Source organism: Typopeltis vanoorti, chromosome 22 (assembly GCF_054136105.1).
Source record: "Typopeltis vanoorti isolate ZY-2024b chromosome 22, IOZ_Tvanoo_1.0, whole genome shotgun sequence".
In the NCBI taxonomy this organism is placed as follows: Eukaryota; Metazoa; Arthropoda; class Arachnida; order Uropygi; family Thelyphonidae; genus Typopeltis; species Typopeltis vanoorti.
In genome coordinates this window covers 8,692,290-8,711,754 of record NC_143570.1, presented here as the reverse complement: position 1 = coordinate 8,711,754, position 19,465 = coordinate 8,692,290, and the positions used below count along the sequence as shown (strand labels likewise).

At 37.1% G+C, this 19,465-nt stretch overlaps 1 protein-coding gene across 4 annotated transcripts in view; it reads left to right on the top strand.

Moving 5' to 3' along the window:
• LOC150094143 (paired amphipathic helix protein Sin3a-like) overlaps positions 1-19,465 on the top strand; it is a 382,913-nt gene that overhangs the window by 104,742 nt on the left and 258,706 nt on the right. For all 4 annotated transcript variants that reach the window (XM_090411964.1, XM_090411965.1, XM_090411962.1 and 1 more), the window contains exons 7-8: positions 848-966; positions 11,652-11,788. In XM_090411964.1, the coding sequence (XP_090268090.1) occupies positions 848-966; positions 11,652-11,788 (256 nt within the window). The remainder of the gene's footprint in view (positions 1-847; positions 967-11,651; positions 11,789-19,465) is intronic.

The window sequence follows — 19,465 nt, the reverse complement described above, 5'->3', positions numbered from 1 at the left end:
AATTAGCATGCATTCAACAAAAAGATAACTTGAGAATAGGGGAAAAAAAAAAACCCAGCAGAGTTTTAAGTGTTTGCATGGTGTGAAAATAGAAAATATGTGTTGATTATAAATAATATTTTTTGAATGACATGCTTGCAAAAATGGAATGATCTTAACATTTATATGGAGATTTATGAAATAACAATGATACTGTTCTGAAATGTTTTTTGTTATCGACACTAGTGAACAGTAAGTGTTAGGACTGCCAGATTTGGTATACAAACTAGTCTTATCGTAATTTATAGTACATTGTAACGGTTAAGCTGACCTCTCCAGCTGTTCTCTTTTTTTCTCTCTTGTTTTAGAGCCAAACCAAACTTTTGCATTTTACCTAATTCAGAATCAGGACTACATATGGGGTTTTGCTGCTTCTTAACATAATGATAGTTCATCATGTCTATGAATTCCTCATAGACATTATGGATTTTACCTTCAACAAAAACTAGGACTACCAAATTTGGCATACAACTTTTTGTTATAACTGAAATCCGTATTGCAAAATGTGTATCACATTGTACTCTAGTTTTTAGCCTTTATTATCTGTGTATGTGTGTGGAATTAAAAAAAAAATAACATTTTTTGAATCAAATAATGAAATTTTATTTCTCGTAGTAATTTCTTTTTCATTTAAATTATTTATTTTGATTAGTTTAAAAGAATACTACATGATCAGGAAGATCTATGAAAATTTTTTGATGTGTGGGGTTGATATAAAAAAATTATAAATTGTTTCTTAAATCACATAAATGAAATTTTATTTCTCATGAAAATTTCTATTTCATATAAATTATTTATTTTAAATTAGGTTAAAAGAACACTGCATTATCAAGAGGTCTACGATAATTTTCTGAAATGTTTGATGTTGTACAATCAAGAAATTATATCACGTGTTGAATTAATAGATTTAGTAAAACCATTTCTAGGGTAAGTATCATATAATTAATGATTGCAAGTTTTCACAGTTGGCTGACATAGAATCAGGTGTTTAGTTTATTCCTTCAATTAATTAGAATTAATTAATTGAAATAACAATAAATAGAACTTCAATTAAATTATCTCTTATTACAAAATAAGGAATAATTTATACTCCACTTATCGTTATTGTAATCTTGATCATTAAACGTGACAGAAAAAGAATTCAATATGCATTCAGAAAACATATACATTTTTGCAAAGATGTATATTAAATAATTGTGACAACATGCTTTAATAAATATTGTTGTATTCAGAAAAAACCATGAACAGTAGCATTCTTTTTATTCATTCTATTTCTAATTATGTATTGATTCAGTGTTCTTGACATTTCTTCTTCTTATTATCATTATTCCTTCCTCTTTTATCTTGCGTTAAGGATTTCCATTCACTTAACTGCTGGTGTTTCAAGGATAAAGTGGATTAACCCTATGACTGTGTATTTTCATTTATAAGATAGAAATTCATATTTCATCTAATTCTGTCAACTAGATTTAAACATATATTTGACAATGCAACAAATTGTAGTGAAGATTAAATCAGTCCAAAAGTTCCTATCAAATAATTTGGTAGGTGCCCTAAAATAATACCAAGAAAAATGTAAGAGAGCTAAGCTATGTATAAAAGAAGATAAAAACAAAAGTCATGGGAAGACTTTGGTCAGAGTATGGAAAATAAATATCAGAAAGGTGATAAAATGTTCTGGAGGCTATTGAAGAAACTTCAAAATGGAGGAAAGAGCACTGTAAAATGGATCAAAGATGAAGGAGTTAACATGAAAATTGAATATAAAGATGTTGTAAATGTCTGGATTGATTACTTTGAAATACTGTTAAATGAAACAAGCAATGACTAAACACTAATAAAAAATATTCAAGTGGAATGCAAACATGAATTGTCGGCCTAGTTGGCTGAGTGGTTAGAGTATCCACTCTCCAGTCAAAAGGCTGTGGGTGTGAATCCTTCCATGAGCATGGAATTTTGTGATTGTCTGTAAAAATACTAGTGGTGGTGGGCAGTAGATGGCGTTGGTGTAGGTGATGTGGTTTGCAGTAGTTGGTGGATTGAGTGGTGGAGATGGAAAGTTGTAGACTGGGTGTCTCCCCCGACGAGTCTTTGGACTCCCTAGATGTCAGGTAATAATAATACATATCAACACTTGAGGTTGAAAGAATCCATCAAAAACTTGAAATATGGAAAGGTAGCTGGAGTTAGATGATACTCGACCAGAAATCTTAAGTGTGGAGGTATAAAAGTTTTGCATTGGGCCTGGTCAGAAGGTCAAATTCTTGATGATTGGAATAGATCTTTCATAGTACCCATCTATAAAAAAGGGAATAAAATTGAATGTGAGAATTACAGAGGAATTTCTCTGCTAAATCTTCCAGGTAAGATTTATGTAAGCATACTTGAAAATAGGTTGAGAAAGATTGTGGAAGAGAAACTTGGAAAAGAATAAGCTGGGTGTTCAGGCCAAAAGAGGTTATCAAGATCAGATTTTCACTTTAAGACAAATAGTTGAGAAATCATGGGAATATGACAAGCATTTGTACTTAAGTTTTGTAGATTTGCAAAAGGCATGCAACAAGTTGCGCATGCAAATTATATGGGGTGAACGGAACATTATGCAGACCAGTGCATAGTCTGTATTTAAGTTGTCAGTCATCATCATCATTAAATTCCTGACATACCCTCAAGGGGTGTACAGGATATTATGATAAACTACATGAAAAACTTACATCATTAGTAACTTCCTATCAACAGTTTTCCCTCCAAATCAATCTGTAATCTGTTAAGACTACAACATTATGAGATCTTATATTTCTGCCTTCTAAGGCAATTTTTACTATATCAATCCCCCTATATCTTGAATGTTAAAGATACCAAGCTATTTTAAACCTGGTTTTACTCCATTTCCCAAGTAAGCAAACAGACAAATAAGTCAAGTTTGCGCCTGCACATAATGCAAGTCTTTTTAGGAAAGAACTTGCATTATGTGCAAGTCTGCACATAATGCAAGTTCTTTCCTAATATCCTTATTTTTAATATGATATTGCCTTTGATGCCATCTCTTCACGCCCCTAATCTTTCTCAGGACTCATATCTTCGGTCTCTAGTCTTTGGTCAAGTGTTTCAACTTCTAACCCAGCTCTCAGACCCATAAGTTAAAATTGGTTGAACACTGTCTTGTGTACATACAGCTAATTTAGTGTTTTGACTAATTACTCTCTTATTCCATGTAAATTTATTCACTTGAATTAATACCATGCTGGCTTTCTTGATTCTTTGTCTGTTTCCATATTTAATTTACCATCTTCACTAAAAATTGTGCTTAAGTAGATGAAATGTTTTACTTGTTCTATAGGTTTTCCATTCCAATACAGTTGAGATTTTCAATGCTCCTGCCTGTTTTCATTGTCTTTGTTTTGTTATTGCTGACCTTCATACCATATCTATTACAACATGTTGAAAGTTTATTTTTCACTTGGTTAGACTATAATAAATTTAGTTTAATCCTTTATCCAAGTGTGAGCAAACAAAGTTTGCACCTGAAAGTATCTTCAGGACTGGGGTAGGGTAGTTCAACACCAGGCAACTCATTGCAAAAGTGGAGCAAGCTCACATCACTCCTATCTCAGTATCTCCCATAATGCAAAACACATCTCCTTGCAGATATCTATAATGTTACGCATTAAGGGGAGGGCCACTACCCAGACTAGTTTCGACCTTTATTGAGGTCTCTTCAATAGGAGTCAGGCCCAGACGTGGCGATACAAGGCAGAAGCAATAGCAAGGTCATCTCTACCTATAGGAGTTGCCAAAAGTTGTGCCACCTTTTTATTAAATTACTCTGGATTTAGAGAAAGATGTTGAAAGTTTATTTTTCACTTGGTTAGACTATAATAAATTTAGTTTAATCCTTTATCCAAGTGTGAGCAAACAAAGTTTGTGCCTGAAAGTATCTTCAGGACTGGGTAAGGTAGTACAACACTGGGCAACTCATTGCAAAGGTGGAGCAAGCTCACATCACTCCTATTTTAGTATCTGCCATAATGCAAAACACATCTCCTTGTGGATATGTATAATGTTACGCATTAAGGGGAGGGCCACTACCCAGACTAGTTTCGACCTTTATTCAGGTCTCTTCAATAAAAGGTTTGGCAAAGGAGTTACCAAAAGGTGGCACACCTTTTGGCAATTCCTATAGGTAGAGATGAACTTGCTATTGCTTCTGCCTGGTATCTTCACGTCTGGGCCTGGCTCCCACTGAAGAGACCTCAATAAAGGTCGAAACTAGTCTCGGTAGTGGCCCTCCTCTTAATGCGTAACGTTATACATATCCGCAAGGATATGTGTTTTGCATTATGGGAGATACTGAGATAGGAGTGATGTGAGCTTGCTCCACCTTTGCAATGAGTTGCCTGGTGTTGTCCTACCTTACCCCAGTCCTGAAGATACTTTCAGGTGCAAACTTTGTTTGCTCACACTTGGATAAAGGATTAAACTAAATTTATTATAATCTATTACAACAGTTATTCAATTTAGTCAGGAAATCTTGCAAACTTGTAGCGGATTTATTTAGCAGTATAACATCATCTGCATAAAGCAAAGAGCTGACATTAACATCTCCAATTTTGATATCAGATTTAATATCACTTTTCCTTCATAATGTGATCCATATAGTTAATGAATAACAGAGGGGATAATGTACATCCTTGTCTGACATTAGATTTAACAGCAAACCATCTTCCTGTTCTTCAACTCAAATCAAGGCTATGTATTGCTTGATATAATGCCCCATTGACATCATATAACTAGTGTTTTGAATAGGGTTTTCTTTTGCCACCTTGTCATATGCCTTTTGCAGGCCTACAAAACTTAAATACAGATCTTTGTTATATTCCCACGATTTCTCAACTATTTGTTCTAAAGTGAAAATCTGATTCGGACAGCCTCTATTTGGCCTGAATCTGGCTTGTTCTACACCAAGCTTTCCTTCCACAATTGTTCTCACCCGTTTCTCAAGTATTCTTGCATAAATCATAATGGCGACTCCATTATTAAAGGTGTGCTGGATGATAGGATGCACAAGGTATGTTTTCAAGGTGGTAAAATGAGTAGAGTAATTGAGGCAGTGGATATGAGGCATGAGCGAGCAGGAGAGTTAATAGTTTTAATAGGTACGAATGATTTGACAGAGGACAAAGAGCATGTCAGAATGGATATCAGGAGGCTGCTTAGAAGGATAAAAGAGAATAGTGACAGGAAGGGTAGTCAGCATGTTGCCTAGGTATGACTGTGGTGAAATGAGGCGGAGAGCAAGGATTATGAATGATATGCTGGCTAAAATGTGTGAGGAGACTGGAGTGCAGTTTGTTAATGTGTTGAATGAGTTTGAGGGACGAAGTGAGCTGTATGGGGGCGATGGACTGCATTTGAGTGGTTATGGTGTGAGTCGCTTGGAGAGACTGCTGCTGGAAGGTAGAGAAGTGAGTAGAGAGAATGAATCAAATCAAGCGGAAGTGACGTGGAAGAGCAGAAGAGTAAGACAGGAGAGATTGAAGAGGTGGTTATGAATGGGGAAGTGAGCGGTATGAGTATAAAAAATGAGAGAATGGGTGCGCAAGAGGAGCAGGGAAATGGGGAGGCTCAGGGTGGACAGTGGTACACAGCAGAAAAAAGGTGGATGCTCCAAGAGGAGATGAGAGCATGTGTGGAAAGGAATGGGTTGACCTGGGATCAAGGGGAAACAGTTGGAATTGAAAAGGGGTTCTAAAGTGAATAAGCAGAAAGGGAAATGGCCCCAGTCGAGCATTGAGAGATCACATTGAGTGAGTGGTATCAGTGGAACTAGCTGTAGATCCAGAAATGAGCTGTTGTGTTTGTATACAAATGCTAGAAGTATAAGAAACAAGGCAGATGAAATGGTTGCAATAATTGAGTCTGTTCACTCAAAGATTGTCGGAATAAGTGAGACACGGTTGGAAGAGGATGATATCCTGACAGGAATAGAGATAGAAGGGGTAAAAAGGGAGGGGGAGTGCAATTGATGATAGAGAAAGAGTTATGTCCATGCAAAGTAGAGATGCAAGAGGGAAATAGTGTTAGTGGTTTTGAGGCAGTATGGTGTGAGATAGAAGTGAATGGAATCAAATACTTGGTGGGATGTTGTTATAGACCAGGTAATGTGGATGGTGGTGATAGTGAAATGTATAATCAAATTAGTCAAGCACATAAGAAAAGGGTGATCATTATGGGTGATTTTAATTATGGCAACATAGACTGGAATGATGAGATAGCAACTGGAAGTAAAGAAAATTAGTTTCTTGAATTTTTGAGGGATAACTACCTCAGACAGTATGTAACAGAGGGCATACGAGGATTAAGGGTCTTGGATTTGGTCATCTCATCAGAGGATGTAATTATAAATGAGGTGTCAAATCATCCACCAATTGGTGAAAGTGACCATGATGTGGTTACCTGGGTGGTTTCCAGCAGTGCAAGGACCCCTGTGAAAAAAGGGTATATGTGGAACTACAAGGGAGAGTGATTATGAAGAGCTCAGGAGACAGCTTGCGGGGTGTAGCATGGAATGAGGAGTTAGCTGGAAAAGAGATCAATGCAGCTTGGGGGATTTTCAAAAACTATTTAGTAGATGCAAAGTCTAAATGTATTCCAAGGGTGAGAAGGTTAAATAAGGTACGTGTGAGATGGATGAATAAAGAGATTAAGCATGTGATACAGAGAAAAAGGGCATTGTGGAGGCAGCATAAGAGAAGTGGAAGTAACCAATTTCATGAAGTCTACAAAGATCAATCAGGAGGTTGACTTGGTTGGTGAGAGTAGCTAAAGAGAGGTATGAACAGCAGTTAGCTAATGAAACCAAAAAGAATCCTAGGGAGTTCTTTCAATATGTAGCCAGCAAAAGAAAGAATGATTATGGAAGGATGACATTGATTGGAGGAAATGGTATAAAGACAGCTGTTGCAGAATGTGTCGTGAAGATACTTAATGAGCAGTTCATAAAGATCTTTCAATCTTGTGAATGTGACTTCATGGAGAGATTGAGAGCAGTTGATGATGGGGAGGAGAGACTGACTGTAAGTGAACAAGAGATGTTTGGGGAGTTGAGTAAACTAGATGTAAAATGCTGTGGGACTTGATAATATATCACCCTATATTCTGAAGGAATGTGCCAAAGAGTTGGCACCTGCCTTGACATATTTTTTTAATATGAGTCTTGTACTTGGTCAAGTTCCTAAAGAGTGGATGGGGGGGGGGATGGCAAGATTGTGCCACTTCATAAAGGAGGTGATTGAACTCAAGTATCAACCTATCGGCCTATCTCTGTGTCAGGTGTTGTGATTAAGTTGTTGAAGAAGCTTGTGAGAACTAGGATCTAGAATTGGGTTGACAACATGGTATTATCTTTGATGGGCAGCAATTTGCTAAAGTTAAGTCATGTTTTTGTAATCTACTTACTTATTACAACAAGATGACTGCTTCCTTGGAAAGAGGAGAAGGATACAGAGTAATATTTCATAAAGGCTTTTGATAGATTTCCACATGATAAGTTGATAGTCAAACTAGAGCAGATGGGGTTGGATATTAGATTGGTGCATTGGATTGGAGACTGGCTATCTGATAGGTATCAACAAGTTGTGTATGGGGGAGCAATATCCAGGAAAAGAAAAGTCACTAGTGGTGTGCCTCAGGGATCTGTTTTAGGACCATTACTGTTTAACTTGTATATTAAGGATATTGGTGAAGATTTGGATAGAAATATTCAGTTGTTTGCAGATGATGCAAATTTGGGACCAACCATGAAGAGTAGAGATGTTGTTGCCTTACAAGAAGATGAATAAATTGAGTGATTGGGCACGGAAATGGAGATGTGAGTTCGATGTTGCAAAATGTAAGGTTTTAAAATTTGGAAAAGAAAGATGGGATGCAGAATTTTTGCTTGATGAGGATATATTGTCAGAGGTGGAGGACATAAGAGATCTGTGGTGCTAGTGGATAAAGAACTAAAATTTAGGGGACACATAGCCAAAATTGTGAAGACCACACAAAGGATTCTGGGAATGATGCAGAGGAGACTGACGTGTAGAAGTAGGGAGATTCTTGTTCCGTTGTATAAGGCTTTGATTAGGCCACACATGGACTATTGTGCCCAGATTTGGTCACCTGGTTTTCAGAAGGATGAAGAGCTGTTGGAAAGTATCCAAAGGCAACTGACTAAGGTAGTTTCTGACCTCTGGAATATCGAGTATGAGGAAAGATTGAGAAGATGTAATTTGCAGAGTCTGGTGGACAGGAGGAAGAGTGGATATATGATAGAGATCTACAAGTTGGTAAGGGGTAGTTATAGGATCAATGCTGGCAATGTTCTACAGAAATAGTGGGAGATCAGGGGAGAACCAGAGGTCATCCCTGGAAACTGTATAAAGAGGGTGTGAATAGGGGAGTGAGAGACAAGTTTTTTTTGTGCAGAGTTGTAAATGATTGGAATGCCTTGCCTGAGAGTGTGGTGTCTGCAAGGAGTTTGAGTGTGTTTAAGACATGGTGTGATGAGCTGTGTGTGTGATAAAAGGGCCTCTGAGATGAATCTTTGACTCCAATAGGTCTTGAGGTGGTAATAATAAATCTTACCAGCAATACTTAGTTGGGAAAGACCTCTGTTGTTCTCAGATTCGGTTTTATTTCTCTTTTTGTATATTAGGTACTATGAGAACTCTACTCTAATCAATTCGTCCCTCTATCCAGGCCTTTTGAACTAAGCAGTGCAGCCACTGGAAGACTTTTCGACCTCCATACTTGATTGTTTCTGGTTGAACATCATTTACTACTGCTGCCTTTCCACATTTCTGGCTTTTCATGGCTTTTTCTACTTCAAGTAATGTATATTCCTGATTGCATGTCTGTGAAATGTTTTTTTACCACTGTGCTGCTACTGTTTGTTTCAATTAGCAATTTTTCGAATTTTTCTCAAGCAAAAATCATGTTCCCTCTTCACAAAGAAATATATCAAAATCCTATATAGTATTAAAATTCCCATATATCCATACACTTATAAAGCTATAGAATGCATCTTTAAATATTCAAATTGTCATCACTCCAGTAACAAATTGCAAAATTTACTTAAACCCAGAACCACGATAGCCCAGACTGGCATGTTATTTATGTCATAACATTATTTATAAGTTTGTCTGCCAGTCAGGATGCAATACTTGCCATGTTAGGTCTTCCATTCACTCTATAAAATCATGCCCTATGGAACATTATCAAGATTGCATTATTCCCATACCTGCCCACATACTTGCCTCCACTAAAAAATAAGATACAAATAAACACAATATAGCGACTAATAATTACTTTTACACACCGACTGAGAGTTCACTTACAAAAAATACATTTCTGACATTTCAAGTTCCTTAGTATTGAATGAAAGTTTTTGCTTTCTAAAGGTTTCTGCCTGATTTCTGAAGAGAACCAACCAGTTCGAAACAGCTGTCCGGCCAGTGAAATCTTATCAAAATGGACTAATAAAAGGCAAGTAAATAGACGCTTGGGTAGCACCTATGTCTTTTAAGTAGTCCACACTAAGGCAACTCATGAATGATGAGGAATGTATTCCCACAAGCTCTCTGGTCAACTTATGAAACGTACATAGTTTATACATTCGGCTTTGAGATAATGCTGGATCTAATATCCACTTTGCTTAAGTAATTTTGCATCGCCAAACTGAATCCTTTCAGCTCTTTACTTTAGTAACCACTACTGAGATAGCTCTGCATGCAATACAATCCAAACACACTCCTCAAATTGCAAAAGTAACTATTATTCCAAGAAAAGAAAACCATATTATGTTGCTCTGAATCATTAGTAATAAGAACCACCCAATATGCCATAAACATACACATATAAAAAAAAAACTATATACTCTTCCCCTCATGACAATTAAATAAATAAATTATTCTCCATAGCTCTCATACCAATTGAGTACTCTAACACTCTCAAACCCAAACTAACTCCTCTTAATTCTTTGTTTCAGTAAATCATGCAGCAAATTTACAGTTAGTTATCTCTGTTCCACATCTGATGATGTTTAAAAACTAAACAGCTACCACCAGTCATGTTGCTATTTTGCCATGTACATAACAGATTTTATGTTCCTTTTTACTCTTTATTTTCAGTTCTTTAAAATTCTTATTTTGTTAATTTCTTTGTTATTGGTTTATTCATTCTAACAGATAAGATTAGGTGTTGTTGGTTATTCATGACTTATTTTTCACGGTATTAACAACACCACAAACACTGTTATCACAAAGATGTTTTATTGACGCTTATATTTCGCTGATTTTCAACTCAGCATCATCAGAGCACAACACGCTTGTAAACGCGACAGTGAGTGAGTGAAACAATATGATTGCAAAAGACAAAAGATATAAAGCCCTATTTTTTTGGCGCCCTCTAATGGAAAAAAAAAACAAAAAAAACAGCAGTTATCCAGGAGTTTTTCTTAGGAAAACCGTCTCCCAAATTTTTGGCAAATTAATGTAACCATATTTGTTAAGGTTGGGAGAATTCTTCAAAGCCACCGCTGATTCAAAAAATAATCTTTCAGATCTATAATGACTCCTAAATAGCGCATTTGTTTTCCTCCATCTAATCCTGTGTGAAGGAATGTCCAAAGCATGGTCTGCCAGTCCCGACTTGTAATAGTAATAGTAGAGAATGTATCTTTCATGTTCTTCTAGGCGGATGTTCACTGATCTTCTTGTTTGCCCATAATAGGCCAAGTCACAGTCACATGGAACTTCATACACTCCTGGGTGTGCTAAAGGGTGAAGTTTATCCTTAGGCGAGTGGATCAGAGTTGCCAGCTTGACATGAGGTTTGAAAGTGGTGCAAAGGCCATGTTTCAACAATACTTTGGCTATCTTTTCTGATGTACCTCTGGCATAGGGAATAGAAATGGTCATGTTGTATTCTTGTGTATTGGGGGGGGGGGGGCAGAGTAATGGGCCTATGTAGTATTTTATCTATTTTGTAGGGATTGTAACCTTTGGCTAAGAACGTATGGCGCAGGTATTGGAGTTCAGTGGTCAGAGCTGTTATGCCTCTTACTCCCTAAAAATCCCTTTTGTACTCCTGGTGAGAATATACACAGAAAATACTTTAGAAAACAGTGATTTTAAGGTATTTGTCCTAATGTTCTGAAAGATTTGATTGTTCATGTACTGCATATTTCATTAGGTGACTTTAATTCAGGTAAGAATTATTTTGATAACCTGATATCAGAACAGTTGTACAGGTCACAAGAATGGTTAGATATTTTGGAGACTATTTCATTTGGCACTTTTTGTAGTGTCAAATAGCATGAGGCTGAAAGCAATAGTATAAAGAATGAATAGAAGAGGAAAGTTAAGTTGGGTATGGTCTGAGTTATCTTAATGAATGAATGGCAAATTGTCTTTTATTATGCTTACTTCACAGTTTTAAGGGGAAGAAATAATTAATGAATGACTTAAAATATATTTAATTCACTCGGTACATTGTTGATATTCACACTCTCACGTGTGTGTGTGTGTGTGTATGAACACATACATATTCATTTGTACTTTTCTTTATAGTAAATCACCAGAACTCTATAAGTGGTTCAAAGATTTTCTTCATCTCAAAGAATCAGGAGTTAATGTTGAGAGTATTCCTCATAGAGTTGCATCTCAAGAACAGAGAATGGTTACTGGAGATTTAGCTATGGAAGTTGGTATGAAAAACATTTGCAAAACTTCTTCATATTTTACTGTTAAACATCTGTTTATTAAAAGATTTCTTTATGTTGTAATGAGATGTTGTAAACAAGAAATTTAATAATGATATATAAATTTAATGCATCACTTCTTAATTAATTTTACATTGAAGTAAGCATTAAATTATTTATATTTAAGTTGTATTTATCAATTAAAATGCCATGTTTAATTTGCAAAAATTAGATTTGATTTTGCTTCCATGTTTTTATCTCTATGGGCTAAGAATTTCTATAGCTCAGCCACTATCAATATTGACCTTTGTTTAGGAAATACCTGGATTTGAATCACATCTATGAGGATGGGGGGGGGGGGGGTTTGGAAAGTTCTGATAAACACCTAGAACAAAATGATGATATTAAAGCAATTGATATAACCACACGAAAGAACATACTGGTACCAGAGTTATGAAGGTAACTTATATTCTTATATTATTATTATTATTACGGGCAACTCCAAGGAGTCGACAGACTCATCGAGGGAAGCCCTAACATCATGTCAAGAACAACTATTCGACATTCACACAGTATCTATCATACCTTGCCTTGAACTCATTCACGGTCATAGCACCCACAACAGACTCTGGAAGCTTATTCCACTCATTCACCACTCCAAGTAAAAAACCTAGCTCTAACACCCTTGTCAACCACGCTCTTGCTCAGCTTCCATGCATGGCCCCTAGTCCTCCCACCACCAGTCATATTTTTAAAAATATCTTCTGGATCAATCTTATAGAAACCCTTCGGTAATTTGAATGTCTCAATCATATCACCCCTCCTTCGCCTATCGACCAATTTCTGCAACCCACAAATCTTCAACCTATTCTCATAAGGTTCATTCCACAGACCTGCTATCATCTTGGTCACTCGTCTCTGGACCCTCTCCACTTCCTCCCCATCACGAAGAAACCCTGGTGCCCATAACTGGGCACAGAAGTCCAGATGGGGTCTTATCAAGGCTCGATAGAGAGGAACAACAACTTGTTTGTCTCTGCATGTTAAAGTATTTTTCAGAAGCCAAGTGATTTGGTGAGCTGTTTTAGTCACTTTTGCAGTGTGCCCCTAAACTTCAATTCGCTCTCCACCAACACTCCCAAATCCCTGGCCCCATCAATCTCCTGGAGTACTGTTCCACCAATGCGATATACTGCTGCTATTCTTTTCACCCCAAAGTGCATAACCTTACACTTTGCCACATTAAATTGACATCCATTTTTCCTAGCCCAGTCCTCCAAACAATCCAAATCATCCTGTAAAATTTTGACATCCTGTGCACTCACAATTGCTCTACCCAACTTTGCATCATCAGCAAACACGTGAACACTTCCTCTCAAATCCTTTCCTATATCATTGATGAACAAATTGAAAAGCAGTGGTCCAAGAACAGAGCCCTGCAGCACTCCACTAGTCACAAGCCGTCTTTTTGACTCCACTCCTGAATAAACCACTCTCTGGTATCTCTCCTTCAACCACCCTCCTATCCATCTCACCAACCCTATATCTATCCCCATCTGCTCCAATTTACTGATTAGGGTTCCATGTGGTAGCCTATCTAAGGCCTTGGCAAGGTCCAGTAGTATCACTGTAAACCCATTACCCCTATCCAGTTCAGCCGTCACTGTGTTATAAAACGTGAGCAAGTTACTGAGGCATGATCTACCCTTCACAAAACCATGTTGTCCCCCATACAATATCCCATTTTCATCTATCCAATCCTGTATTCTTTTCTTGACTAATTTCTCTAAGACCTTGACAATGATTCCTGATATGCTAATTGGTCGGTAATTTACAACAGCAGTCTTGGAACCACCTTCATGCAGTGGAACTATTTTCCCCAATTTCCACCCGCTCGGGACTAACCCAGACCCGAGACTCAAATTAAACAAAATGGTCAAGGGTACTGACAATTCTTTAGTTGCTTCTCGTACAACACGAGCTGGTATACCATCCAATCCCACAGATGTATTGACATTGAGGTTATGCAATAGACCACTCACCTCCACTTCATTCACCACAATTCCTGTATAATCTACTGGTTTATTCATTTCTGCAATGTCACCACCTGGATGATATATTCTTGCAAAGTGCTCACTCAGTAACTCAACTATATCAACTAATTCAGTTACCTCCCTACCATCGGCATTCTTTAAAATCATTCTGCCATGTACATTTTTCCTTTTACTTGCTATATATCTAAAAAACTGTTTAGGATTCTCTTTAGCCTGCATGGCCAATGTTCTTTCATAATCCTTTTTTGCTTTTCTTACCACACTCGTCACCCTTCTGTCTTGCTCCTTATACCGTTCATGTGCCTGTCGGTCACCTTTCCCCTTAAATTCCCTCCATTGTTTCTTTTTTTGCAGCTCAAGCTTAATGGTATTATTCATCCATTTAACCCCTACTTGATTTATTATTTGGACTCTAGGTATACAGTCAGCCATTGCTTCATGCAAGCACTTGTTAACTACCTCCCATGCACTATCAACTTCAAGTCCTTGCAGTTGTACATGCCATGGCACTGAACCAATCAAACTCCTAAGCTTGTCATACTTTCCAGCCCGATAATTCCACATGTACCCTGTCTTAATTGAAAATTCTACACTTTTAGCCACCTCCCAAGTCAAGACCCTATGATCACTCTGACCGATTGGTGGCAATGTGGTCATATTTGTTACAGCCAAATCCTCAGATGTAATTACTAGGTCAAGCACTCTCTGACCCCTAGTATTTTCCTTGCATGCTGTCGCAGATAGTTACTCCTTAATAACCGCATGAAATCCAATTCCTTCCTCCTGTGTGTCCTCTCCTCCTTCCACTCATTTCTTCTATTTGCCCTCCTTCCACTCATTTCTTCTATTTGCTTGTGCATACTGTCACCACCATCTTTTCCATCACCTGGTCTATAGCAGCACCCAATTGTATATTTAGTTCTGCTAGCCACAATCTCACACGAAATGGCCTCAAATGTGCTCTTTTCTCTATCCTGCAATTCAACTTCTATTCTCCTTGGCTGTAGCTCATCAGCTATCATCAACAATACTCCTCCCCCCATTTTATTCTCTCTGTCATTCCTGAACACACTATACCCATCACATTCAATCCCACTAGCTATATCATCTACAGTCAGCCATGTTTCACTAATACCAATAATATGTGGTCTGGAAGTGCCAACCATGGCCAAAAATTCTTCCTTCTTGTTCCTAATACTCCTAGATTAGTGTACATGAATTTAAGACCCCCATTAGCCCCAACCCTACCTTGATGCCTTATATTAACTATCCCACTCTGATTTGTTGTCCTTATTTGCTCTGGCATATTATATTCATTCTTACATTCAACTGCCTCCCTAAGGACTGTATATCTACTCCCCCCCCCCTTAACAAATCTAGTTTCCCTGAATTTGCACATCCACTACATTCAGGAACATTCTCAAGTCTTCTTACACCATAACCATTCAAATGCAAGCCATCCATCTTATATAGATCCTTTCGCCCATCGAACTCGCTCCACACGTCCAAAAATTCCACACCACTCGTCATACATAACCCACGCATAAAGTCATTCGCAAGTATGGCTCTCCTTTTAAACATTTCACTGTCATATCGTGACAAAAGACTAATTATTCTAACTCTCTCACTCTTTTCTTTTGCTACCTCAAACAATTCATTCAAGTCTTCTATCATTTCCATTTTATCTCCTTTCAAATCATTCGTACCTGCCACAACAATCATCTCTTTCACCCTTTCCTTTTGCTCTCTAATAGACTCTGTTACATCCTTTATGGTCACAACAGGTTGGTACGATTTTGTCAAATCCTCTACTAACACACCTCGTACTAACGAGTCTCCATACAGCACTGTATCCTTCATTTTGTTCATGTTCACATTCATACGTCTATTTTTCCTGTCATACTTTTTATTATTGGCTGGTTCATTCAGTCGACTTTTGTTCATACGCTCTAGCTGCTGTTTTGCCCTTTGTAAGGTGTCTAGGTGTTTATCAGAACTTTCCAACCCCCCCCCCCCCCTTGTAGGACACAAAACTCTTATCAGAGCCTTTTCATTGAAAGTGAGTTAGCCACTCTCATATGGAGATTGCAGAGTTGTTTTCTCCCAGAAACTTGGATTATTCATCTTGCAAATTAGGCACTGGAAAGAAAAACACATAATTTACAGCCAAATACACTACACAGATAGAATTAACTGCTCTATCCCAGCACTAATTAGATTTCCAAGTAGCCAGGTTAATTGGCTATGACAGACGATTGAGCCTAACATGCAGAAGGAAAATGGGAAATGGGATTAGAATGGTTTTCAAAGAAATGAATGCCACCCAAATAAATGAAGATTGCTGTCTCATTGGAGGAAATTGCTTATCTCCTGTTTTAATATTTTAAGGTTGTCATGCTGCTGGCCTAGATGATGGTATGATTTTTTTATGCATTATTCTTCCAGTTAATGTGAATTTTCAGTAAACAAGAAAATACAATCAGAAAATACGAGTCATTCAGATGTGTAACTTATATGCTTAAGATTTAAGGATATCAAATAAAAGGTTTGAACTAGATAGAAAACAAATTGTGCAAGGGAGGGATTAGCATTTATTAAATAAATTAAAGATACCAAGAAATTATATACGTGGTTTAATCCTTTATCCAAGTGTAAGCAAACAAAGTTTGCTCCTGAAGTATTTTCGGGATTGGGGTAACTCGTATAAGGAAGCTAAGACTTCACATCACTTGCCTTAGTATCCCATAATGCAAAGCACATTTCCTTGCAGACATGTATAATGCTTGTGAAAAGTGGCATTACCCAGACCGGTTTCGACCTTTATTGCGGTCTCTTCAGTGGAAGCCAGACCCAGAGTTGATACTAAGGTTGAAGTAACGCAGAAGTCATATTTTCATATACGAGTTGCAAAAAGGTGTCACACCTTATTATTAGATTACTCTGGATTAAAGGTAGTTGGAAGTTTGTTGATGATGCAAAGGCAGGTAGGGTAATCAGTATGATTTGAATAGGCTGGAATTGTGGGCATGGGAAAATGGATGTCATTTCAATATCAGTAAATGTAAAGTCATGCACTTTGGCATGATTAGATAGCCAATGTCATATTATATTGTGGGATTATGCTAGAAGAAACCTGATGAGGCTAGGGATCTGGGAATGTTAGTAGATAGCAAGTTGAAGTTCAGGGACCATGTACCAAAGATTGCAAAGACAATACAACTAAATTGAAATGCTGAAACGAACATCTACATGTAAAGATAAGAATGTCATTTTGCTTAACTTTTAATAAGCGAATACCGTGAGTAGACATATAAATACAAAAATTAATGACTGAAAAATTCACGTAAAAAGATTTTTTAATAGTATAATTTTCGCCCTATGTTTTGTATTTATATGTCTACTCTATTGACCTTTTTAGTTATCTTACACTAGCTACTTAGGTGGTGCTTTTTGGAATTGTCAGTTATTGTTTAATTTGAGCTTAAAATGTACTGAAGATTCCTGTGACACACAGGTGAAAATTATACTATTAAAAAATCTTTTTATGTGTTTTTCCATCATTAATTTTGTAGTCGTTTAGCTTCGTTACAAAGCCTTGATAAGACCTCACTTGGACTATTGTGTGCAGGTCTGGTCTCCTGGATTCCATTATGATTCTGATACAGTGAAGAGAGTGTTTGCAACATAGTGTTAAAAATGATTTCAGGATTGTGGAATACTGATTATGAAGACAGATTGAGAACTTGTAGACTGCACACTAGCAAACAGGAGAATTAGGGGTGATATGATCGAGACATACAAACTTCTGAAAAAGTCATACAGGATTTCATTTGATGCAATTTTTCATTTTATGGAGGGTGGGGAAAGGACAAGAGAATGAATTCCTCTAAGATGGAGTTGAGGGCTAGATTTTTCTCTCATATGGTAGTGCGTGACTGGAATGGATTGCCACTGGATGTGGTATATACAAGTAATGTGAATGAATTCAAGAATAAGTATGATAGCTGTTGCATGTAGTATATGGCCTCCCTCGATGAGTCCCTAACTCCCTGGAGGTTTCTCTTAATAATAATAATAATAATATTAATTTTGTTAGTTGTAACTCTGCAGCTATCATCAGCAATACTCTGCCTCCTGTCCTGTTCTTTCAATCCTTTCTGAAAATACAATACCCTTTACCTTTTATCCATATAACTATATCATTTTCAATCAACCAGGTCTCAGTGATGCCTATAATTTTTGGCCAAGTTGAGCTTACCATTGCCAAAAACTCCTCATTATTATTCCTGAGACGTCTTGCATTTGTGTACATGTATTTCAACATCCCTTTGTATTTATAGTTACCCTTTGTAATGTCATTGCCAACCCATTTAAATTGGAGACCTGTGAAATCCCATTCAGCCTTTTATAATCATCACTATACCCATGCTCATTTATCACAGGGTGGCCAAACACATGCTAGATTTCATCATCCCTAATATTTCTAGTTTTCCTGGTTTTGCACTACCGCACTAACTCAACAACACTTTCTCCAAACATCTAACTTCAAAACCATTCAAATGCAGTCCATCAGGCATATACAGGTCCTTTTGTCCATCAAACTCATTCCATACATCAATAATCTGCACACCATTCCTCCTGCACAATCTTCTTATTGACTCATTGCCAATCATGGCACTTCTCAGTTCTGTTCTGTCATACTGAGGCAACAGATTCACAATCTGTACTTTCTTGCTCTTCATTTTTGCTTCCACTAACAACTCTTTTATATTTTCTCTCATTGCATATTTCTCACCTTTCAAATCATTTGTGCCAGTCAATACAATCAACTCGTTTGCTCCATTCTTTTCTGCATACTTATGGCATCGGTAACATCCTTTATCTTTGCACATGAAAAACATGCTTTCATCACTCTCTCATTAAGTACACATCTTATCATAGAATCCCCCATACAATACTATCCCTTTTCTCCGAGTCTCTTGCACTTTTATGCTTTCCCATTCATTCTTTCTTTCATGCTCCTTCCTTCCTTACGACTCGCCAATCGTTTCTCCAGTTATTCGAGCTCACAGTTTGTCTTGTGATGGAGTGCATGCAAGCGTGCAATTTCTTTCCATGCTAGCATCTCATCATCCACATTGCTTTCAACTACTTCCTGCAAACTCTCAGCCATATTTTGTGCACTATCACTCACTTCTTCTGCTACTGCATTCTCCATAACACTTCTTGACAATTCTGCATTATATCCTTATTATCAATTGCTTCATTCTTTTGCAACTCTCATTTCTTATATTGGTTTACAAAACATTTCCAACAAATATTCTCTCCGTTCTCGCCCTCGTACCACAAACCATTCACTCTTCTCAACAAAAACATCAAATACAATACATTAAACTAAATCCTGCATATTGATATTGGCCAGCATCGATGTCTTGGTCACCATTTTTCTCATGTGTATTTGTGCCATAATGAAAAATGATTCTGTAAAGAATATTACTTAATAATAGATGACTAAAACAACCAGACTTAACTACACAGTCAAAATAAAGAAAATACCACCAAATATATATAATAATTTCACTAATATCTACTAAAAAATAATAACTTAGTTGAGCAACACATGTACTGC